The 25,558-nt window shown below is 40.8% G+C and overlaps 1 protein-coding gene across 4 annotated transcripts; it reads left to right on the top strand.

Annotated features, from left to right (window-relative positions):
• Window positions 1-1,049: 1,049 nt before the first annotated feature.
• Window positions 1,050-21,443, top strand: VGLL3 (vestigial like family member 3). 4 transcript variants are annotated; one of them, XM_044287854.1, is made up of 3 exons: window positions 1,050-1,357; window positions 18,030-18,276; window positions 20,666-21,443. In XM_044287854.1, exons 1-3 carry the CDS (start codon window positions 1,247-1,249, stop codon window positions 21,184-21,186), a joined length of 879 nt encoding a protein of 292 aa, XP_044143789.1. In that variant the 5' UTR covers window positions 1,050-1,246; the 3' UTR covers window positions 21,187-21,443. The 4 variants fall into 4 exon arrangements, with proteins under 4 accessions (XP_044143789.1, XP_044143790.1, XP_044143791.1 ...); XM_044287855.1 differs by having other exon boundaries at window positions 18,033-18,276; XM_044287856.1 differs by lacking the exon at window positions 1,050-1,357 and adding an exon at window positions 9,255-9,655.
• The last annotated feature ends 4,115 nt before the right edge of the window (window positions 21,444-25,558 follow it).

Genomic DNA, 25,558 nt, shown 5'->3' on the forward strand with positions numbered 1-25,558 from the left:
ACCTCGCTTCCCAGCACCTGCGTCGCTCCTGGTCCTCGCGCGGGTACTGCTCCCCGTGCGTGTATGAAAACATCCAGTGTTGGGGCGGGGGGTTGGTATAGCAGGCATGCTCAACCTGTGGCCCTCCAGCTGTTGCAAAACTACAACTCCCACAATGCCCTGCTGTAGGCTGATAGCTGTAGGCTGTTCGGGCATGCTGGGAGTTGTAGTTTTGCAACAGCTGGAGGGCCGCAGGTTGAGCATGCCTGATATAGAGGATGAAAACATCCAGTGTTGGGGCGGGGGGTTGGTATAGAGGATGAAAACATCCAGTGTCGCGGGTGATGCTATGGAGGCTCGTCCCCGTCCCCCGACACCGGTTGTTTTCATCCTCGCACGGGGAGATGCAGCAGCGGATGTACGGGGACCAGGAACGACACGGGTGCCGCAGAGCAAGGTAAGTACATTGTGTGTGAGGAGCCCGGGCATATGAGGGGGGGGGGGGGCATTTCAGGGGTCAGATAGCCCCTTTAACTTTCTCTAGATGATAAATGTCCCCCCTCATTCCACACTATCCCGCGCACCCCTTCCACCCTAATATACGGAGATACTGGCTCACGCAGCCTTTCATATTCCCCCCCCCCCTTTAGAGTAAAAGATGGCTGGACCATTATACGTAACAAATCCTACTACCTTACAGGTTGCCCCTACTTCCTCCTAGATTGTAAGCTCTTGTGAGCAGAACCCTCATTCCTATTGTATGTTTGATTGACTCGAGCGATCTTGTTTTTACCCTCTGATGTGTAAAGCGCTGCAGAATACGTTGGTGCTATATAAATAAGGATGAGACATTCCTCTGCGGTGTGCGTCTGCCCGTACAGACAGATGGCACTCAGCCTCTGGAAACTTCATCCGGAATCATCAAGTGAAAGCCAGGAGCCCTCCTCTCCTCCCTGGCAGCCAATCACAGCGCAGCCCAATGTCAAACTTTCCTCCAGTGAGATGCAGAGAGAGTGGTCCCTGCCCCCAGCCCCATGCAGTGGTGCAGATGAGCCCCCCGTCCTGTGTGCACAGAGCCGGGCTGCCTATTGGCCGGTGTGTGGCATGTCTATTGTGTGCATGCTAATGCTGCTGCCTGTCTCTTCAGCCGGCTCCTCTATAAGGGACATATGGAGGGAGCATCCAGGAGCAAGGACTCTGCTGGGCTCACCGAGCCGCTCATAGGATAAGACTTCTTCAGGGGGAGTACCTGACTGGCAGTCCTGCAATGAGTTGTCTGGATGTTATGTATCATCACCAAGTGTATGGCATGCACCAGTATCTGCCTGGCACAGCAGCTTGTACATCAGCGTACTACCACCACCATCATAACCAGCAGGTGAGTTGTAGTTTCATGATTCTACTATGATGTATATTAATAAGTCATTGCAGTAACTTAGATTCGGATCAGAATATATTAGGAAGAGTAGTGGACACATGGAAGCGACTTCCAGCTGACGTAGTGCGAACTCCATAGTGTATATCTGCCGTCAGTCGTTTATGAGATTGTGCAGATTTAACGTAGCAGGGCAGAGTTTGTCAGGCGGCACCTTGGGATATTATGTTATCTGTATCTGGAGAAAGTTATCACAATGTACAAATAAGGCCTCCTGCACACGACCGTATGGCTTTTTCAGTATTTTGCAGTCCGCAAAAAACTCATCCGCAATAAATACGGATGACGTCTGTGTGCTTTCCGTTTTTTTGCGGAACGGAACAGCTGGCCCCTGATAGAACAGTACTATCCTTGTCTGTTAGTCCTCTTGCACACAAACGTTTTTTTTTTCCGTTTCCGTTCAGTTGTTTTTTTTCGTTCCGTATACGGACCGTATGTGGAACCATTCATTTCAATGGATCCGCAAAAAATATGGAAGGTACTCCATATGACTTCCGCTTCCGTGTTTTAGTTTTTCCGTTCTGTTAAAAGATAGAACATGTCCTATTATTGTCCGCATAAGGCTACATGCACACGACCGTATGTGTTTTGCGGTCCGTCTTTTTGTCGGATCCATGGTAATAATGCCTATCCTTGTCCGCAAACTACAAAAAAATAGGACATGCACTATGTTTTTTTGCAGAGCAATGGAACGGACATACTGATGCAGAGAGCACACGGTGTGCTGTCCGCGTTTTTTGCGGACGCATTGAAATGAATGGGTCCGCATCCTATCCGCAAAAAAAAACGGAACGGACACGAAAGCAAAATACGTTCATGTGCATGTAGCCTAACGGACAAGGATTGTACTGTTCTATCAGGGGCCAGCTGTTCCGTTCTGCAAAAAACGGAATGTACAAGGACGTCATCTGTATTTTTTGCGGATCCGTTTTTTGCGGACCGCAAAATACTGAAAAATCCTTACGGTCGTGTGCAAGAGGCCTTATGCGGACAAAAATAGGACATGTTCTATCTTTGAACGGAATGGGAAAACGGAAATATGGAAACGGAAGGCATATGGAGCACCTTTCCGTATTTTTTGCGGATCTATTGAAATGAATGGTTCCGTATACGGTCCGTATGCGGAACGCAAAAAAAAAGGAATGTAAACAGAAAAAAAAAATAACTTTGGTGTGCAAGAGGCCTAACGCAGTGCCAAGGAGTTCAATGACAAAGTCCTCTCTGCTACTTCTATTCAACAACACGCAGAACAAATAATAGAAATGCATGAAAATGAGAAGCCCAAAATACCGACTCTCTGGTGGTCGGAGGACTAAGCTGCGGCAAAGATATACTGGGAGGGAACCTAGATTGTGAGCTCCATTGGGGACAGCGAGAGATGGTAATGTCTGTAAAGAGCAGAATATGTCAGCGCTATATAAGTGCGTGAAATCCCCTCTGCGGCAATCTGTTGTATTTATACTTGTGTAACTCCGTCTGGATGTGCAGCGCCAGGGAATTAACGGCTCCTTCAGATAAATAATACTAATAATAGTGTCAATCACTGCTACACGTCTATAATACACAGTAGTGTCAGCTGACAATCATGCCGCCATATGACTGCACCCCTGAATAAAGCCCTGACACCTCAGCAGTTTCCTGGGTGCCGCACTGTGGTTCTGTAGAGGTAATAGGGTCCTGGGCCACGTCTGTTAATGTATTTGTACCTCTTTTCTGGGGACATATCTGTCAGTTTGTAAAAGAGTAAAAAGTAGTGGTGGGGGGAGGGGGGGCGCTCCACATAGTTAGGAATTTACCATTTTATCAGTCAATTTATCTATCTATTATCTATTATCTATCTCTTATCTATCTGTCTCATATCTATCTAGTATCTATCTATCTATCTATTATCTATCTATCTATCTATCTATCTATCTATTATCTATTATCTATCTATCTATTATCTATTATCTATCTATCTATTATCTATTATCTATCTATTATCTATCTATCTATCTATTATCTATCTAGTATCTATCTATCTATTATCTATCTATCTATCTCCTATCTATCTATCTATCTATCTATCTATCTATTATCTATCTATCTATCTAGTATCTATCTATCTATCTCATATCTATCTATATATCTATTATCTATCTATTATCTATCTATCTATTATCTATCTAGTATCTATCTATCTATTATCTATCTATCTATCTATCTATCTATTATCTATCTATCTATCTAATATCTATCTATCTATCTATCTATCTATCTAGTATCTATCTATCTATCTATCTATCTATCTATCGCCTATCTATTTATCTATCTATCTAGTATCTATCTATCTCATATCTATCTATCTATCTATCTATTATCTATCTAGTATCTATCTATCTATTATCTATCTATCATCTATCTATCTATTATCTATTATCTATCTATCTATTATCTATCTATCTATTATCTATCTATTATCTATCTATTATCTATCTATCTATTATCTATCTATCTATTATCTATCTAGTATCTATCTATCTATTATCTATCTATCTATCTATCTATCTATCTAGTATCTATCTATCTATCTATCTATCTAGTATCTATCTATCTATCTATCTATCTATCTATCTATCTATCTATCTATTATCTATCTATCTATCTATTATCTATCTAGTATCTATCTATCTATCTATCTATCTATCTATCTATCTATCTATTATCTATCTATCTATCTATCTATCTAGTATCTATCTATCTATCTATCTATTATCTATCTAGTATCTATCTATCTATCTATCTATCTATCGCCTATCTATTTATCTATCTATCTAGTATCTATCTATCTATCTATTTATCTATCTATCTATCTAGTATCTATCTATCTCATATCTATCTATCTATCTATCTAGTATCTATCTAGTATCTATCTATCTATTATCTATCTATCTATTATCTATCTATCTATCTATCTATCTATCTATCTATCTATCTATCTATCTAGTATCTATCTATCTAGTATCTATCTATCTATCTATCTATCTAGTATCTATCTATCTATCTATCTAGTATCTATCTATCCAATAAATAATATTAATAAGACTTGATTTAAAGTTTAAAAATTCTGTTCCTTATTTGTTCTCCTGGCTTTTCATTAAACCCATAGGACCATGCAATGGGCAACCTTGTCTATCTATTATCTATCTATTATCTATTTTTCATATCTATCTATCTATCTATCTATCTATCTATCTATCTATCTATCTATCTATCTATATATCTATCTATCTATATATCTATCTAATATCTATCTATATCTATCTATCTATCTATCTATCCCATATCTATCTATCTATCTATCCCAGGGGTGCACAACCTTTTCTGGTCGGGGGCCACATTGTCAGCCTGAACCAATTCCAAGGGCCGAATATAAAACTTAAAGGGGTATTACCAACTGAAATAATGTGTTTTTGGCATATTTAACATACAGTATATACTATAAATGTCTAGTTACCGTTCTAGGACTCCCATCTAATAGGAGAATACATGAAAGAAACATGTAAGAAGCCATAAGACATAGACCTACATGTCTTTTTTACCATATGTTTGGGGGCCGCACAGAATGGTATAGAGGGCCGCATGTGGCCCCCGGGCCGCAGGTTGTGCACCCCTGATCTATCCCATATCTATCTATCTATCTATTGATCTATCTATAATCTATCTATATTATGTATTATTTATATAATTTATACTACATCTATCTTATCTATCTGTGTCTATCGTATCTATCTATCTATCTATCTATCAAAAAAGCTTTATTGGCAGGTCTAAATTATACATTAGTATTACCAAAGCATGTGGGAAATAGAGGGTTGAGAAATGGGGACACACCTGGGGTCGGTGTATAGGAGTCCGTGGCTTATTATGATGGAGGGAGGGGGGGGGGGGTGCGGACACACTCCGGTGCGGACACGCTCCTCTCAGTCTGTGGCAGGCACTGATATATTGTGCTGCTATGTCCACAGTCTTCTCTTCCTCTCCCAGCAGGATGTGTAGTTTCTCTTCCTCCTCCATGGAGCTGAAGAAGTATCTCTCTATCTCTATCTATCTATCTATCTATCCCATATTTAACTATCTATCAAATCAAATAAGCTTTATTGGCAGGTCTAAATACATTTTCGCATTGCCAAAGCAAGTGGGAAATAATTGGGTAGGGTTGGGGAATGAGGACACGTCCAGGGTAGGGGTAGAGGGTAAGTTTGGGGGATGGGGACACATCCAGGGTGGAGTGTCCATGATATATCAGGCTCCTCTCAGTCTATGGCAGGCAGTAATATATTGTGCTGCTATGGCCGCTGTGTTCTCCTCTTCCCCCTCTTCCACCAGCAGTATGGTGAGTCTCTCTTCCTCCTCCATGGAGGTGAAGTCTGGGCAGAGATCAGACAGTCTCCTGAAGTGAGAATCCCTCACTGCTGAGTATTTTGGTCATGGTCACCGCAGCAGGAAATGAGCCCCATCCTCCACAGCCTCTTGGTTGCACTGCTGACACAGTCTGCTCTCCCTTGGCTTGTACCTCTGTCGGTGACGCCCGGGTTCCCTGAGCAGGTTGTGGGCGCTCAATCTGTAGCAGCTCAGGATCTGTCGGTCTCTTGGATTGGGGAGTTTCTCCAGATACGAGGCCAGTTTGCACTCCCCGTTTGGCACCCGGGGTGGGTCCTTTCTCTGGCACCTCTTCCCCCCCCCCCCCAATACTTGACCACATACCTCTTACATCCAGGGACATCTCCTGTCATGTAGACCTTCTCTTTCCTCCGCTAGACCGCCATGACAAATTCTTTCAGCCGCATCTCGTCTCTACAGACCTGGTGTCATCCTGCTGCACCCCCAATACTGTGCCCGTTGTTCCCCCCAATGCCCCAGGTACTATACTGCAGAAAAAATAGTGACCCCAGTAGACATAATTGATTTCCAAAAGAGCTGTCAAAATGAAAGGTGGAATCTGATTGGCTTCCATAAGCAACTAAGCCAGTTCTACTTTACACCAGTTTGATAAATTACCCCAAATGTCCCTGGTGTCTACAGCAGCTATAAATGTCCCCTAGAGTGCCCCCAGTAATAACACCCTATATTGTGCTCCAGGTAATAATCCCTGTATAGTGTCTCCAGAAATAATAGAATTGCCCCTACAGTGCCGCCCCAATAGCAACGCCCCCCCCACACTGCCCCCATAGTAATCCCCCATAGTAATTTGCCCTCACACTCAGTAATTCCCCTCACAATGCCCCATATAGTTATTTGCCCCACACTGCCCCCATAGTAATCCCCCCATAGTAATTTGCCCCTACACACAGTAATTTCCCCCACACTGCCCCCATACAGTAATTCCCACCACACTGCCCCATACAGTAATTTCTCCCACACTGCCCCCACACAGGAACTTTCCCACATATTGCCCCATATAGAAATTAGTAATTTTCCCCACACAGTAATTTTCCCCACACTGCCCCCATAGTAATTTCCCCCACACTGCCCCATACAGTAATTTCCCCCACACAGTAATTTCTCCCACACTGCCTTCATATAGTAATTTCCCCCACACAGTAATTTCCCCCACACTGCCCCATACAGCAACTTCCCCCACACTGCCCCATAAAGTAGTTTCCCCCACACTGCCACCACAGTAATTTTCTCACACAGCCCCTACACAGTAATTTACCCCACACTGACCCTATATAGTAATTTGTCCCACACAGTAATTTCCCCCACACTGCCCCCAGAGTAATTTCCCCCACACTGCCCCCACACAGTAGTTTCCCTCACACTGCCACATATAGTAATTTCCCCCACACAGTAATTTCCCCCACACTGCCCCCATACAGTAGTTTCCCCCACACTGCCCCCACAGTAACTTCCCCCACACTGCCCCGACAAAGTCATTTCCCCCACACTGCCCCGACAAAATCATTTCCCCCACACTGCCCCCACACAGTAATTTCCTCCACACAGTAGTTTCCCCCACACTGCCCCCATGCAGTAGTTTCCCCCACACTGCCCCCACGCAGTAGTTTCCCCCACACTGCCCCCACACAGTTGTTTCCCCCACACTGCCCCCACACAGTAATTTCCCCCACACTGCCGCCCATAGTAGTTTCCCCCATACTGCCCCCCACACAGTAATTGTCCCCACACATTAGTTTCCCCCACACTACCCCGACACAGTAGTTTCCCCCACATTGCCCCATATAGTAATTTGCCCCACACATAGTAATACCTCCCATAATTATTATTTCCCCCCACATAGTAATCCCTCCCATAATAATCCCACCATGATATTTTTTCCCCACATGTCCTCCTGTGTGTCCTCCCCCATGTTCCCCAAAGTTGGCACATAAAAACAAAACAAAACAAAATTATAAAAAAAACTAAAAGCTAAATGCTCACCTGCGCCTGCTCGCAGAGGAAGGCGCACACATTTGACTGGGCTGCTGCATCCCGGCACAGGCGTGCGCGATGACGCAGGATTTCACTACCGCATAGGCTTCAGGCCTACTAGGGTTAAAGCCTAGGGCAGTGATCGGCGGAGGGGCAAGGAACTATGTGATTCTGTGCCCCGAGGCAGTATGTGGGCATCAGCGCTCCAGCAATGAGCGCTTCGATCTGTATTGATGGAAGCGCTTACCCCCTGAGAGCCGACACCCAGGGCAGACCGCTTCCCCTAGGCACGCCTCTGATCCCTCTGCAGGTTCTGGTATACTGTCAGCTTCTGTGATGTTCGTATGTCGTTCCTCCAGACGCTGATATACTCCTCTTTGCCCTTGTGTATCGTCCTCTGGATTTGCCCCTTTGCCAGGCTGTATTGTTTGGTGGCTTGGGCAGGCTAGGTTTGGGTGACTTGTTGCAGGGTGCTTTGTTTTTCTGGGGCTTCTTGGTGCAGCAAGGCTTTGTGATGGTAGGAGCTGGGACTGCTGCTATGCAGATGGGCTCTGAATGATAGCACCTGCTTCTGAACAGCAAAGTAGAGTGGGAATCTGCCCAGTTCTGCTCGACAGGTGCTGTTTGAGGTGCTCCTGTGGACCTGGAGAAGGTGTTTGCAGAATTCTAGGTGGAATAGTTCTGTTGGCCCAGAGTCCCACTTTGCCCAGTCTGGGTATGTGTCTGGGCCCCAGACTTCGCTGCCATACAGGAGGATTGGGGCAATGATGGTGTCAAGGATTTTAAGCCAGACGGTCACTGGTACCTTAAGATGATACAGATGCCTACTGATGGCATAGAAGGTTTTGCTTGCCTTGTCTTTCAGTGTTTCCATGGCTTTCTTAAAACTCCCTGATTGACTGATTTCTAGGCCCAGGTAGGTGTAGCTGTCGGTTTCTGAAAGTGGACAGTTGTTTAGCAGGAAGGGAGGACGCCCAAAGTTCAATGACAAGATGAGCTTTCCTACAAAAAGTATATCTATCTATCATATATACAGTACTAAATGTGTATATGAGTGTGTGTATATATATATATATATATATATATATATATATATACTCAGCTCTGCTGCACCCATGTAGTCTTTTAGCCCTAAATTTAAAATTATATCAACTTTTTACAGTCCGAAAAAGGAAAATATCCACGCATATTTTGCACTTGGTGACCCCCCCCCCCCCCCCCGTCCATGTCTATGTAGTAGTAGGGATGGAGTGTGTCCTCTTATCAGCCTGACAGCAGTCTAGAAGCATGCACTGAGCGTGGGTGTGAGGTGGGGCCTGCGAGGACTTGGCTCAGGCCTCGCAGTCATTAGAGACTCCAGAATTTCTGTTGTTGCATTCCATAAAGTTTTATCATTATTACACATGGAGATCATTCTTTACATGGGAAGTGTCTTTGAAGGAAGGAATCTCGCCAGTAATGGAGAAGAATTTCTGAGCTTGTGTGCAACTACATGAATATTTGGCATAGCGGATACAACAGTAATACAGTCAGACGGGCTCCATGCCCCCTGCAGTATTAGAGCTAGTAGTGTGCATTATATAGAGAGAAGTACAGCGCAGCTGGCATGTCCACGTCTCCAGGTGGACGGTGGTCTGCTTTTGGTCTACGGACACGATTGATCAAGTCTAGGCTATGTCCAGCTTGTGTACCTGGAAAATATCTGATATAATGTACAGTGTGCAGGAGGTTCAGCCCCAGACACCAGTCTCAAGAGCTGCATTCCTCATTATACGGCGCTGGACGTAAGCAGAACATACTGGGAGCTGTGCTTCATCCACTGAGAAGGTAAGATGATTACATCTCTCCTGACATGTCTGCTTTAGTCAATACTTGCATTTACCAGGTAATAACATTTTTGGGGAATATTTTCTCAGTTCCTCTGTTATTCCTCTTAGTAAGGCTCCATTCACATGACCGTATTTTTGGTCTTCATCCGATCCGCATTTTTTCCTGATAGGATGTGGACCCATTCGGTATGTCCATTCCGTAGCCCCGCAAAAACAATAGAACATGTCCTATTCTTGTCCATTTTGTGGACAAGGATAGGCATTGTTTTAATGTATCTGCCAAAAAACGGATACAACATGGACCATACACGGATGCCATCCGTATTTTCTGAGTACCCGCAAAATACATATGGTCGTGTGAATGTACCATAACAAAGGAAAAAACGTCACAGCTTTGTATTACCGATAACCTTGTCAGAGGGGTGTGTCCCTACAGAGTCCCACGCGGGCAGCACTGATTGGGCAATATGTCTAGCGATACCACCCCCAACTGTTAATATCCAGTTGTCACCCGATATTCAGAAATTTCTCATACCCACCCTCCGCAGACTCCACTGGGCAACTTGCCATGTGATGTGGTGACATAAATCAGCATGAGGGGCCTCATTTTAATTTTTTTTGCCATACATCTGCTGTTCCTAAATAGGCCCCTTATACTTTGAATTATTTTTAACTTTTGTTTCCATGTTTGAAAAAGCATGGAATAAAATGATGTCACCAAACTCCAAACTATACTATAAGGATGTGAATGTACAGATGACACTTCTAGTCGAGGACTATGGGGGAAGAAGAGTTGTACCAAAACTGTCCAGCAGAAAAAAAGTCTGTGTTGCCCACAGCAACCAATCAGAACTCAGCTTACATTTCTACGTCTGCCCTGGCCAAATGAAAGCTGTGCTGTGATTGGTTGCTATGAGAAACAAGGCCAGTTCTCGTTTGAGACAGCTCCAATGTTTACTGCACTGCTGCAAAATAATGAAAATAATGTTTTTGGTGAAGTTCAAATTTTCTGCAAACAATTACATTTTCACATTGCAGGAAAGACGTGTCAACACCATCGTGAAATAATGTGTGGAAAGATGTGTCTCAGAGCGCAAATGATTGGTGAAACGTTCTGTAACCATTGCCATTTTCCACTGCTTGGACATGGTTTAGTGTATTGCGCTGTAGTGATTGAATAGGGGACATTTATCAAAATTTGTGTAAACTAGAACTGGCTTAGTTGCCTATAGCAACCAATCAGATTCCACCTTTCATTTCTCAGGGCTCATTTGAAAAATAAAAGGTGAAATCTGATTGGTTGCTATAGGCAACTAAGCCAGTTTTTCTTTACACCAGTTTTGATAAATCTACCCGACATGTTAAGGATTCATAGTATGCACAGAGAGAAGCCTCATAGACATGAATGGAGGCAAAAGGTGACAAAAATGTCATGGAAAGGGTCGTACTGAAAAATACAACTAGTGAAAAAGCCAGTATCCAATTAGACCCTCTGCACTTGGTGCACTTTGTCTACTGGGCAATTAAACATGTCTATAACACAATCATATCCCCCCTTTAGGGCTCATTCAGACTGCCGCGCCATGTTTTGTGGTCTGCAAATTGCGGATCTGCAAAACACGGATGGCGCCCGTGTGCGTTCCACAATTAGCGGAATGGAATGGGTGTCTCATTGGGTGTCTCATTATAGAAAAGCAGACAAGAATAGGACATGTTTTATCATTTTTGCTGGGCCACTGAACAGAGCAACACTTGGTGTGCTGTTCGCATCTTTTGGTGCCCCATTGAAATGATTTGGTCCGCAACCGTTCCGCAAAATTACAGAACAGATGCGGAACCATTTATACGGTCGTGGGAATAAGCCCTTAGTCACAACCTCTCAAATAAATACCAGCATTCCTACCTCTTCCCAGCCCCAGGGCGTCTTTCTTCTGTACGACAGTGGCCAGAATGGAGGAACATTTTCAAATTATACGAAACCACCGCCCTCACCTTACCTTTTGTGTACTGGGCATTTACATGTGTCCATATAATGATCCCATCCCCCTACAAGGGTGAGTTCATATCATGTTTTATGCCTCCGTTTGACATATATTGTACATATACACCACATTCTTGTATCCTGCAGAGTTCGGTAAATAAAACGTATACTTTATTTTTTACTATGGTAAAAAGAAGTATAAGTTTTTTTTTTTTACAATGGAACTCTATGGTGAACGGATGCCACTGTCTAGCATTAGTCTGAGGCATCCGTTTAACGCATACTTTTTTTGTATATACGTTAAAAGGAAGGGAAAAACGCAATGTGAACCCACCCTTAGTCATATCTCCTTGAGTAAATTAGCTCACGTCAGCCAAAACAGAGACCCCTCCAAAAGGAAGAGTGAACATTTGGATTAACTGGACTTCCTATGCCAGGCATCCTCAAACTGCGGCCCTCCAGCTGTTGTAAAACTACAACTCCCACAATGCCCTTCTATAGGCTGATACCTGTAGGCTGTTCAGGCATGCTGGGAGTTGTAGTTTTGCAACAGCTGGAGGGCCGCAGTTTGAGGATGCCTGTCCTATGCCATTCCAAACCCAAGGCATCCTTTTTCTTGTCCAAAAGCACCCAGAATGGACACATACTTGCAATGTAAATTTGATAAGGGCCCTTTTAGACTTCACAATTCTTAGGTCAATTATTGGGAATGAGTGTTCGTACGAATGCTCGTTCCCAATAATTGACCTGAGAATTGTGAAGTCTAAAAGGGCCCTTATCAATTGACTTGTAAAATTAAGCAGCCAATGAACGAGTAAATGATCGTTTGTCAGCTGATGGGCATCCATCATGAGCGTGACAGATGGACGATTATTGGCAGCACATCTCCCTGTGTAATCAGGATTGTGCTGCCGATAATCATTAGAAGAGAATGAGGGAGGAATGACTTCACTAGCGATTATTCTTCCAACATTCATTTTTCATTGGTCTGTGTAATCAGGCCGATGCAATCGAACGCCGATGAATGGGCTCATAACCATCGGCTCTTGTCCTGTCTGAGGGCCCTAAGAATATTTTTGAAATTTAGGCAAAATCCCACAAGAACATAAGGAGAAGATCCAAACGCCACACATATGTTTCTCTGAAATCAACAACATACCTCAATGGAGCAATACCTCCATAATGCAACATATGATGACATATGACTTGAAATCACTTTAAATTATCGATTAAAGGGGTTATCTCATGAATAATGTAAAAAAATAATTTACAATCAAAAATTATCTAGTACATGATAACCTGTTTCTAGCAAAGGTAGAACCAGTCCCGTACCTCACATGGATCCAGAGATCTCCCAGTTTTTTGCTCCTATTTTGGATTTATTTCACGCTGTCAGCTTAAGGGACGTGTCCCTTTTCAGGGGTGTGTCCTTTCTGTTGCAGCTGGTGGAAGTTAAAGGATAGAACTGAGCATATGGTCCCGTCTCAGTGAGCAGGACAGACAAATAAGAAAAAGCGCAAACACTAGGTGGTGCTATACAGATAGATTTAATTGAATAACTCAGTAGTTATAATAATACAAAAGTATTCAGATCCAGACGCTGGTTTGAAAACTGCAGAATGTTTTTCATGGGACTATTCCTTTCAGAGTGTTTTTCTTCTAGTTTTCAATATCCGCAGAGGCATTTGCAGATTGTTTTGTTGGATTCAGTCCAGTAGGTAAATTTACCGTGGGTTACTAGGGAAGGGCAACACGTTAAGTTAAATGGTTGCATTCTTTTTTATCTGACGTCTCAGATATGATAAGATTCCTTCTAAGATGAGCGTGTACAGAAGGTGTTGCATAGTGGATGTGCTGTCATTCCCCTGCTGATCGCTGTCAGTCACCCTAGTCATCCTCCCTTTTATATGTAGGTGAGGAGGAAGTCACCTCCTGTGCTTTGGCTAGAAGTGGGTGGACAGGACTCACAATTTGTCTTGCTAAGTAAAAGATACAACTCTACAGAAATGATGAGGGTATTGTGTATACAGATGGATATCAGGGTTTTGATATGTTAAAACAACTTGTTTTTGTTCTTGTGTCCTTAAATCTGCCATGTACATAATGCAGGTACTTCATGTACTGCAGATCATGTGATGGATCCTGAATGATTCCAGCGAATGTATATTCTCATTACTGCATTGTTTTAGTAACAGATTACAGAGGCACCTCTATTGCATATGGTAGTAGAGATGGATCTAATATGCAGCTTATACATTTCTTGGTGTTTCCAAATCTATCTAATATCTATCTATATATCTATCTAATATCTATCTATCTATATATCTATATACAGTCATGTGAAAAAATTAGGACACCCTTTGAAAGCATGTGGTTTTTTGTAACATTTTTAATAAAAGGTTATTTCATCTCCGTTTCAACAATACAGAGAGATTAAAGTAATCCGACTAAACAAAGAAAACTGAAGAAAAGTCTTTTCAAGATCTTCTGTAAATGTCATTCTACAAAAATGCCTATTCTAACTGAGGAAAAAGATAGGACACCCTTGCCCCTAATAGCGAGTGTTACCTCCTTTGGCTGAAATAACTGCAGTGAGACGGTTCTTGTAGCCATCTACCAGTCTTCGACATCGGTCTGAGGAAATTTTACCCCACTCCTCAATGCAGAACTTTTTCAGCTGTGAGATGTTTGAGGGGTTTCTTGCACGTACAGCCCTTTTCAAGTCACCCCACAGCATCTCAATGGGATTCAAATCTGGACTTTGACTTGGCCATTCCAGGACTCTCCATTTCTTCTTTTTCAGCCAATCTTTGGTTGATTTACTAGTATGTTTTGGGTCATTGTCATGTTGCATGGTCCAGTTCCGCTTCAGCTTTAATTTTCTAACTGATGGTCTCACATGTTCTTCAAGCACCTTCTGATACACAGTAGAATTCATCGTGGATTCTATGATGGTGAGCTGACCAGGTCCTGCTGCAGCAAAGCAGCCCCAAACCATGACACTTCCACCTCCATGCTTCACAGTTGGTATGAGGTTCTTTTCTTGGAATGCTGTGTTTGGTTTACGCCAAACATGTCCTCTGCTGTTGTGTCCAAATAATTCAATTTTGGACTCATCTGTCCAAAGAACATTATTCCAGAAGTCCTGGTCTTTGTCAACTTTATCTCTGGCAAATGTCAGTCTGGCCTCGATGTTTCTCTTGGAAAGCAAAGGTTTCCTCCTTGCACACCTCCCATGCAAGTTAAACTTGTACAGTCTCTTTCTGATTGTAGAGGCATGTACTTCTACATCAACAGTAGCCAGAGCCTGCTGTAGTTCTCGAGATGACACTTTAGGGTTTTTGGAGACCTCTTTTAGCATCTTGCGGTCTGCTCTTGGGGTGAACTTGCTGGGGCGACCAGTCCTGGGCATGTTGGCAGTTGTTTTGAAAGCCCTCCACTTGTAGACTATCTTCCGGACAGTGGAATGGCTGATTTCAAAATCTTTTGAGATCTTTTTAAATCCCTTCCCAGACTCATAGGCTGCTACAATCTTTTTTCTGAAGTCCTCTGACAGCTCTTTTGCTCTCACCATGGTGCTCACTCTCACTTCAACAGTCAGGAGCACACCAAACTAAATGTCTGAGGTTTAAATAGGGCAAGCCTCATTCAACATGCAGAGTAACGATCTACTAATTATGTGCACCTGGTGTGATATACCTGTGTGAGATCTGAGCCAATTTAAGAGGGAATACATGTGAGGGTGTCCTATCTTTTTCCTCAGTTAGAATAGGCATTTTTGTAGAATGACATTTACAGAAGATCTGGAAAAGACTTTTCTTCAGTTTTCTTTGTTTAGTTGGATTACTTTAATCTCTCTGTATTGTTGAAACGGAGATGAAATAACCTTTTATTAAAAATGTTACAAAAAACCACATGCTTTCAAAGGGTGTCCTAATTTTTTCACATGACTGTATCTATATATCTATCTATCATCTATCTATCATCTATCTTTATATATATATATATATATTATCTATCTATCATATATCAATATATTTATTATTATTATTATTATCATCATTTATTCAAAAGCGACATTAATTCCCTGGCGCTTTAAATCCAGACGGGGTTGCACAAATATAAAATATAATAAATAAGAAAGTATTAACAGACGGGTACAAAGGGGTAGAGGACCCTGCCCGCAAGAGCTTTTTATCTATTATCTATCTAATTCTATCTATCTATCTATCTATCTATCTATCTATCTATCGTTCTGTCTATAAATCTATCTACAACAGAAGCAGCACTTATCAAAATCTGTTAATCTGGGTACGAAGCCTTCAAGGCTGTGGGTTATGGGCCAGTTAATATAAAAATGAAGAATAAGCACTCCAAAGTAAGGTGAAAGAGTGTTGAATCCGCTTTACTTTAATTTGGGATGAATAAAGCAGGTCCACCACCCTCTCACCTTACTTTGGAGTGCTGCCTCATTCTTCATTTCTATCTATCTATCTATCTATCTATCTATCCATTATCTATCCATCTATCTAGCATCGTATATCTCTTTTTCTCATACAGTATCTTACTATCAATCTACCTGTCAGCTGATTGCTTATGTAGGAAACCCCTCAAGCATCAGGTGCCCCCACTTCTATCCCTAAACTCCTGGTTCTTTTCTGGTATTTTATAGTCCTAGAGGACCCTCATAAATGGTTGTCTATATTATGTATGTGGTTCACAACAGGATAATATCAATCTGAAACCCTGGCAAATTATGATGAAAATAAATGTCATGTTTTGTCTATGTTTGTGCTTGATTTTGAAGTGTCCAAACCATTGTTGCATGTCTTAGAATAGATGGACAGCAGATCATTCTCTCTGCCCGGGGATAGTAAGGTTTAGGTTTCGGATGTGTGCTCTGCAGACTCATGCAATGTACTTACTTTGTTGTTCTGGAATGGAATGGAAACTATTTGCTGTGAGATGTCTGCGGCATGGCTGTTTATTTTATTTTTTTGAGATCCAGGGTCCTTGCTCAGAATTACTCTTATCTGTCACTGGCAAAAAAAAGAAATGTAAAATATATTTTTATATCTTAGTCATATTTTGTGAATTAATTTATTGTTCGGCTTTACATCAGAAAGTGGACATGGTGGCTTTCATCAGTCATTCATCTGGTTGCCAGGGTCAGAATAGACATAGTAATGAAGCGAGTAGCAGAGGAGGAACTGGAAAAAAAATGATTGGGACCCTCACTGTTCACTAAGTCCCTGGTTCCTTCTAACCAGCACAACTGTAGTGAGGATGAAGCAGTATGTTCTCTGCTGCTCCATATAACACCATAGGAGTCTACAATAACCCAGATGGGAGGATAATACAATATTTAGACAGGGCTGTAGCTATTAGTGCAGGGATAGGACCCAGGCTCTGGTGCCAAGGGGCAGCAAAGGCCTCTCTGCTACATCTAGCATTAAAAGTGGTACGTGGCAGGCCCTGTCAGACATTTTGCATTGCACCACAGGTGCTTCAAATCACACCATTGGCCTGAGCTGTAATGCTAGAAGACGACCAATGAACCTTTACCACATAAGAACATACAGTATTGTAAATGGCACATAGTAGGTGGATAGCACTGTTTCAAAAGTTTCTTTGGACCCAGGAGTTTCAATGTATGCTTTTATTCCTTTTTATAACCAGGAACAAACAAACATCACAGAATTTAAAGGCTATGTAAACCTTTGGGGAAAATTTTATGCATTGTACTAATTTTGAGCTAAAAATCATTTATTCATTTGGTCTTTATTAAAAATTTTGAGCCCTTTTCTCTGCACAGCCTTGAGATTCTTAAGTAGCAGGCTCTGTATTTTTATTCTCATCTTACCTTATCTCTGATCTTTAATCTCCTAAACACTCATTATAGCTCAATTCGTATCTTACTGTTAAGAATGTGGCTTAAATAAGTGTTTATGACCTTTTAGTAATTTAGAGATAAGGTTTATTAGATGACTGGCACAAATTGAAAGTGAAAGTACAATTCACCCAGCTAGACCATTAACCGTTTATGAAGAAACATCTGAATATTTTTAATAAAGACCATATAAAAAAAATATTTTAAGCCCAAATTGAGTACAATGCAATCATAAAAAATTACCCCCAAATGGGTACATAGCCTTTAAGTTCTCCTCTGCTCCCTGTAAGAGTTGTGATGCACTTTATGAACCCAGAACTAGTGTATTAAGTCTATAGAGGTTGGGAACTGGTCCCTGAACTTTAAATCCCAAGGGCTCATGTCACTCCCAGTAGCCCCCTACTAATAGCATATGTTTTAATTATGCAAGCAGGATAATAATAAAATGAACCTTTCTGATAGTGTAGGTTTGTGGCTTCATGTTTCTTTGTTTCCTCACAGAAGAAGATTGTCGCCTACAGTAAGATGCAGGAAGCCTTAGAGATGGCCTTTCCGACCAAGCAAGAAGAAGATGAAAAAGAACAGCCCGCAGAAATGGAATATTTGAACTCACGCTGTGTCCTCTTGACCTACTTTCATGGAGACATCGGAGCAGTCGTAGATGAACATTTCTCCAGGGCCTTGAGTCAAATAAGAAATTTCAATCCAGAAAACTCAGCCTCAAAGAGCAAAACAGTAACAAATAGAGGTAAACTTTTTCTATTATCAAAATTACCATGTTATAGAAAATGATACATAAACTTAATCTTGTATTAAAAATAATAGTCATCAAGTTTTTTATTTAATGTAAAACTTTCAAGATATATAAAAAATGCTGCAACTCTCCAGTATCCAGTTAATAAAAAAAACCTGATTAATAACACCTATATAGTATGTATATATGTATGTATATATAGTATGTTTATAACATTTTCAGTGTATTGGAGAACTTTTTTTGTTGGTTTTGGGTACTAATAGCTCAGTGCTCTCATATTCAGTATCAAGTCATGGGATCAGTGATCTACCCCAATTTCATTATTATTTAAAACTTTCAATATACTTCTAAATTCATTTCATACCATCAACAGTATATCAAGCATCAAAACCTTTGGATGAACTCAACAAGAATGCTAAAAAATATTTCTTTTTAACACATTATGGGATAAAATCTATTAAAAAAATCTACAAGTTTTAGAATATTTTTAAATTTTCAATCTTTTAGTACGTCCCTTTATAATATTTCCTGCAGCCCTTACCTTATTACTTTAGTTTCTTCCCATGCTTTGAAATCTCATTGCAAATATACATTTCAGAATTTTCTAATCTGTTTAACAAGGATGTGCCCAGCAACTAGGGATGAGCGAATTGACTTTGGATGAAACATCCAAAGTCGATTTGCATAAAACTTTGTTTTAATACTGTATGGAGCGAGTGCTCCGTACAGTATTAGAATGTCTTGGCTCCGATGAACAGAAGTTATTACTTCACAAAGTCTCATGAGAGTTCGCGCAATAACTTCAAAAATTGATTTCTACTGTAAAAAAACATTTCCTGAACTCGGGTTCGGTTCCCAGTGGTACCTTGGAACCGAACCCAAGTACGGAAAATTTTATTTTACAGTAGAAATCAATTTATGAAGTTATTATGCAAAATCTCGGGAGACTTCGCAAAGTATTAACTTCGGCTCATCAGAGCCAATACATTCTAAAACTGTACAGAGCGCTCGCTCCATAGAGTATTGAAACAAAGTTTTATGCAAATCGACTTCGGATGTTTCATCCAAAGTTGATTCGCTCATCCCTACCAGCAACCTATACATCTCATTTTCTTTACCAAAGACACAAAAGATTGGACTAAATATTGTACCTGCCATTGATATGATTTGGGGCATCTTCCTGAGTTTGGGAGGTGTAGAATCATGTGTCGAATAACAATTATGTATAATTAACAACTTTACGTCATTCTTGGACATGTTAAGAATCTGGACCAAATTTTAGACTCTTGACCTTGGACTTTGGTATGGAATAAAATAAAAAAAAATTAGAGGGCCTAGAGACACAAACAATAACACGAAGCTCCATGATTCTTAATACCCTTACTGTTAGACATGTTAAGGAAAATCTAATCCAGGCATCAGAAACTGTTCCCATGGGATGTTCCCTCTTAAAATAGTTGACATTTTGCTTATAATTAGAAAAATGAGTGAGCTCAGCCCCGAACAAGGGAACAAACTCCAGCAAACTATTATTCAGTAGACAAATTTATCCATTCTTGAATATGCTGCTTCCCTTTTTTCAGTCATGACTATAAAAGGCATTTTTAGTATGTCATGAATTTGCTCAATCGATTTTATCATTCTGTTTGGAGGACCCTTCTTCTTTTTTTTTTTTTGCTTATTGTAGACATCCTTGTACTATGTAAGGTTTACATTTGCCCAATTAGGATAAAATAATAAGGATGATGCTGCAATGAGAATGAAATGAACGGAATCCCGAAGGTCATTTTCTAGGAATGATAATTTACACAGAGCTACAAAAATCCCTTCTTTGCACCCCTCCTCAGGATTGCTGTTTCCAACTTGAGATACAATAAACTGAGATATTGTAACCATGTGGACTTGTTTGATAATCTTTTGATAAGACTGTCCTATTTTTGGATCGTGGTAATGTATTTTTCAAGAATTAGACAACCATGTGTCACAAAATTGTTTGGTGTTCACATTTTTCTACTTTGATGTCGACTTGGCACTGACTGGTAAATCCTAAATTCCAGTTTCTCCTGAAAGAGGTTCTCAGGGACAACACAAATAGATCTGGGGGTTTGTGAATTTAGTTCACACCCATGGACATGGAATTCTTTATAGTGATGTATAATGAAGTATTAAAAAAAATGCTGTCCACAAATATGGCTTCCCCAAATCAATATTTGGGAACTAGATTATAAGAGGGAGTATATTTAATAAATTAGAGCATGGAAGGGGTATTATACAAGTCTGGTGTATGGTAACCCCTCACATGGTAACCCCATCTAAAACAGACACCTTAAGTAGCTTACTGATTTTTGATAATTGATGTTATTGTTCTATTTTTCATTTTCAGAAAGTCTGTCAGTATCCTGCCAAAGGACTAGTTTACCTCCGTCACTGTGGACAAGCTCCTATCAATCATCACCACCAGCTTGCTTGAGTGGAGCTCATCCAGACTTTACAGCTACAGCCACTGGCACTTTCTCCAACCCTGACCCTAGCAGCTGGTCTGGAGATAACGGGCACCAAACTATCCCCCATCCTCCACCAGAATCCTGGCATTATCCACCAACCAGTTCTCCATATGCACACATGCATGATGTTTACATGTATCACCACCATGCACATCCACATATGCATCACCACCATCACCGTCATCATCACCACCCTGGCTCTCATTTAGACCCACGATATGGACCTCTACTAATGCCTTCAATGCGTACAGCCAGGATTCCTGCACCGCAATGTGATGTAGCTAAAACGGAACCAAGTACAACCACAATGGCTACATCAGCTTGGGCTGGGGCAATCCATGGCACTGTGGACATCGTACCAAGTTTTGGCTTTGAGACAGGTAACAGCTTTACAGCCTAAATTTTCATGTTTCTAGGCTTGTAATGAGGATAGTACAACTGCAAAGGAAGTCAAAGCCAGGATATTACTATTCTTCACTTCTGGGAAAGAACCTGTCTTAATAGACCTAAAAGGACTTTATGATTGTACTTTCTTATGTGATACCAAAACTATTTTCCATGTATATGTTTTGTATGTCATGTTTTTTTGCATTTTGACCAAAGCCTTCTGTGAATAATTAAAAAAATAGACTGGTTTTATATTAAATATTAATGATTTCTTAATCCGTTTCCTCCAGCTTGCTCCTATTTCTGTGTGTGGTCTGTGTTCGTGCTTTACAATTTCTTCGCTTAAATGATTGAAACCAGATCATACTGGGTGAACAAAATAAGTGATCTAATCTACTTTATGGTCAAACACAGGTGTGACAATTTTTGCAAAGCCATTGAATTACTGTTAATAGTCTGTATACATCTAGTATAGAAGAAATATAGAGAAAGAGTGGTCCATGATGAATTATGTAAGCTATATAAGGAATTGTTTATAACATTTTTATATGTTTTATTATGCATTTGTAAGCTTTTCATGGCATAATAGGATCACATTGCTTACTTATTGCTTTAAAAGCAAATACAAAAGGTGGCTGAGGTCTCTCTTAAACTAGATTTAAAGTAATAAAGCTAGATTCTTTATAAACTTCACATGACGTTACACCTAAACCTTGCAGTAGAAAAAGCTATAAAATGTTTTAGGTGCAGTATTCTCTGTGCATACGTTTAGTTTATTATATTCCAATACTGTATTATCTTACTTTACTACCACTAGTAAGTCTAGTTAAAGGGGTTTTCCAGGAATTAAATACTGATGACCTATCAGCAGCATAGGTCACCGCTATCAAGATCGGTGGGTTCCAACTCTCAGCATCAGCATCGATTTTATTTTTATTTTTTTGATGAGGCTATGGCTCTGAAACCTCTTGGGGTCCATTCACATGTCCGCAAGTGTTTTTTGGTCCGCACTGATTTTGTGGTAGTACCTGCCATAATTATTATTTTTTTTTTAATCCGAATTTGCCATAGCTGAGCTTAGAGGGACTTATGATGACCTATCAGGATACCCCCCACCCCCACGGATCAGCTGTTTCAGGCAACCATTGGTGTTGGAACAGATGGTTTTGTCTACTGTGCAGTGGCCATACTGAGGTACTGCAGCTCAGCTCCCATTCAAGTGAATGTGAAACTACACAGTAAATAGAGCCTTCCATACACTGTATAGTTTTAGGCATCAGCAGCTGCCTCAAACACTTAATTGGTAGGAGTGCAAGATATCAGACCCCACCGATCTGATATTAATGACTTATGCTAAGGAAAGCTCATCAATATCTAAGTTCCCCAAAACCTCTTTAAGAGGCTAATGTTTTAGTTAATTTGGCACATCTTCTAGTTCCAGAAAACCAAATACTGTATAGGCGAGCTATGAGGTGGTGTAGATTTACTCTATAATAGATGTAATAGATTTACTGTATATTTACTCCAGTTTCTGAAATAAATCACAATAAATCAGTTGGGCCAATGTAGCCCCTCTACTAAGCTCCACCCAGAAGTGGCAAGAGCAGTATAAAAAAAAGGAAAAGTTGCAAATTTTTTGCTCAAAATGCAGCTTGCACAAAATTTGGGTCTTTTATACTAGTTTGAAAATTTCCCCTCATGAATCTATGAGCATGTACATAGTTAATTCCGCCTCTCTGAGGATGGCCAAACACCTAACACCAAACATCTAATAGCTCCGTGCTCAGATGCATTTTCTGTCCCTTCATTCCAGTAATTAAAAGGACTGGTCAAAAGTTTTGTAAACAATAGTGGCACTTAAAATCACTGCCATACTTTACAGACTTATGTTATAGGGTGGTCGGACAATAATGAACCACAATAATGGCTAGCTGCAGAACCAAAGCTTCATTCATTGAAGTAAAGAAAGACAAGTCAGGACAGGATAAATCCAGGATTGTATTCCCAAGTCATGGATTGTATTCCCAAGTCTTGTTTTTCATCAGGGTAGGGAGCCATATAACACACAGTATAGGTTTCAAACTGCTTCTTTGGCACCCCAAACTGCTTCTTTGGCAAGGAATTAGGCTATCCTATTACTGCCACTGTCCCTAACAGCTGCTGCAGGTGTCCACAATAGCTTGCACCTTGCTGCACAGTGAGCTTTGCAATTGTAAACACTTTTTTAGAAAAAAAAAAAAGTACAGCTGGGCATAAGTATGAATGTCACAGAACTGCGCCACCAATACCACAACTAAGTGGTACATCAGCAAGTGCACCACCAACTTGGCCAGGTGGGAATTAAGCTTGCACACAAGGTACTGTAATTGCTAGTCGAGAATAGTTTTTTCATGGCCACACATTCTGCTATGGATGTCTAAAGATGGATTGGTGGACAAGGAGACGAAGAAGTCTGAGCAGAAGAAGAAGTAGCTGCTGATGACAAAGACACTGTACTGCTTGGGGTTTCAGGTTGGCTGCCACAAAGAAGACCAGGAGAAGGAGGACATACTTGTTCTGATTGAGAATGCTGACTAGTTCTATTTTTCCACAGAATCTGGTGATGCCACCTAATGTGTTGCATGAGGCCTGGTACCTCTGTTTATGTTTGAATGCCCACGGCTTATTTTAATCTGGCAGATCTTGAACATGCCTGTGGTTTTATATGCCAGCATTGTGGAGAAAAATTGCCATATAGGAGAAAAAAACACCATATGGTCAGCTCTGGCACATTTTGAGCCTACACCCACACTATCAGCTGCATCACCAGTTTCTAAACAGAACAGATCTGGCCCTGCCAGTGTTTTGGGATGTTTGGTTGTACAGTATGTTGCCTCTTTTCTATATTGCCACTGCAGCCACCACCCTCCTCCTCTGATGTCATCTCCTCAGCACCCTAATCCAGCTCTCAGGTCCTGTCCAACACACACAAATTCATCATAGTCCTCACCCTCCTGGCCAGTTTCATCATACTGTGATATGTCCCTACAAGTACCACCATGGCTACAAGTTCCACTGCTACTACTGGCTGGACGGCTGGTGCTTCTACTGTTGCTACTGAACACATTCTGACTTTCAGATGATGAGGCCTGAGTCTTCTGTTTTCCAGACATTTCATTATGAAGCCTATAAATCAAAAGACACAGGTTTCCTATAAATGAAAAGTAACAATGTTTTTCTGTAATTTAAAGACAGAAGTGCAATTTAATGTCCTGAATCTCTCCCTTTCGACAAACACACTGCATATTGGTATTGACAATTTACAATGGTAATAATGCAATTTTTGCAGTATTTGATATATACTGTTAAATGCAGTAATGGGGGCCTTTCATTAAAACACAGGTGTGATAATACAACATTTTGCAGTGAATAGTGTTTGAACTAGATGCTCTGATGTAGTAATGCCTTCAGTAACTCGGTTAAAAATTGTATAACTAATGTAAAATGTGTTTGCTGTATCCATCTAACCCTTATCTTGCAGCAATGTACAACACATTCAGTAATACAGCTATGATAATGGCATAATGATTGAGGTATTATTGCAGTAAAATATTGAATACTTTTTTTTCAAGTAATCACTCGTTCACTAAAACATAGGTTTGCCAATGCAATATTTTTTTTGCAGTGAAATGTCTTTGAACTACACAATCTGATGCAGTAAGACCTTCAGTAGCACAGCTTTAGCTTGTGTTACTGATGTAAAAAACGTTTGCTGTATCTCCCATTTATATTAGGGCAGTGCACAATGCTTTCAGTAACACAAGGCACTAAGATGCTCTAAATACAAATGGTGAATAGAAAATAGTTTCCAGAAAAAAAGGGCTTGCAAGAATGTAATTTGTATTGACATAAACCTATGAAGTGTAGAAAAACCCCAAAAACTGGCTGTTTTTGCAGGAATCTGCCATGTAGAACTAGTTGGCAGAAGCTGAGCTGCCAGTAGTCTGTCAACAAATATACCTGATAACGATCAGACCAGTCTCTTACTCCCTCATTCTCTTTCGCTGATTAAACTCTCATACAGCACTCGCTCACTGTTGTCAGCCCTTATCAGAAGGTTATATATACAGTATACACATACACTACTATAGTATAGATATACAGTTAGTTGAGGTAAAAAAAATGGCGTGGGCTGTTGTCTGGCACAGTCTCCAGAATTTGATGATTTTTATTTTTCACGTTTTATCTGCCAGTAGCAGGTAGTACACTTTACTAGATAATTGTAAATGGAAAGAACAGTGGAGCAGTTGTCCATAACAACCAATAAAATTACTTCTTTCATTTTCAAAGGGGCCTTGGAAAGATGAGAACTGGAATCTGATTGGTTGCTATAGCCAACTGCCTCA

The sequence above is a fragment of the Bufo gargarizans genome, chromosome 3, assembly GCF_014858855.1.
Source record: "Bufo gargarizans isolate SCDJY-AF-19 chromosome 3, ASM1485885v1, whole genome shotgun sequence".
NCBI classification, from domain to species: domain Eukaryota; kingdom Metazoa; phylum Chordata; class Amphibia; order Anura; family Bufonidae; genus Bufo; species Bufo gargarizans.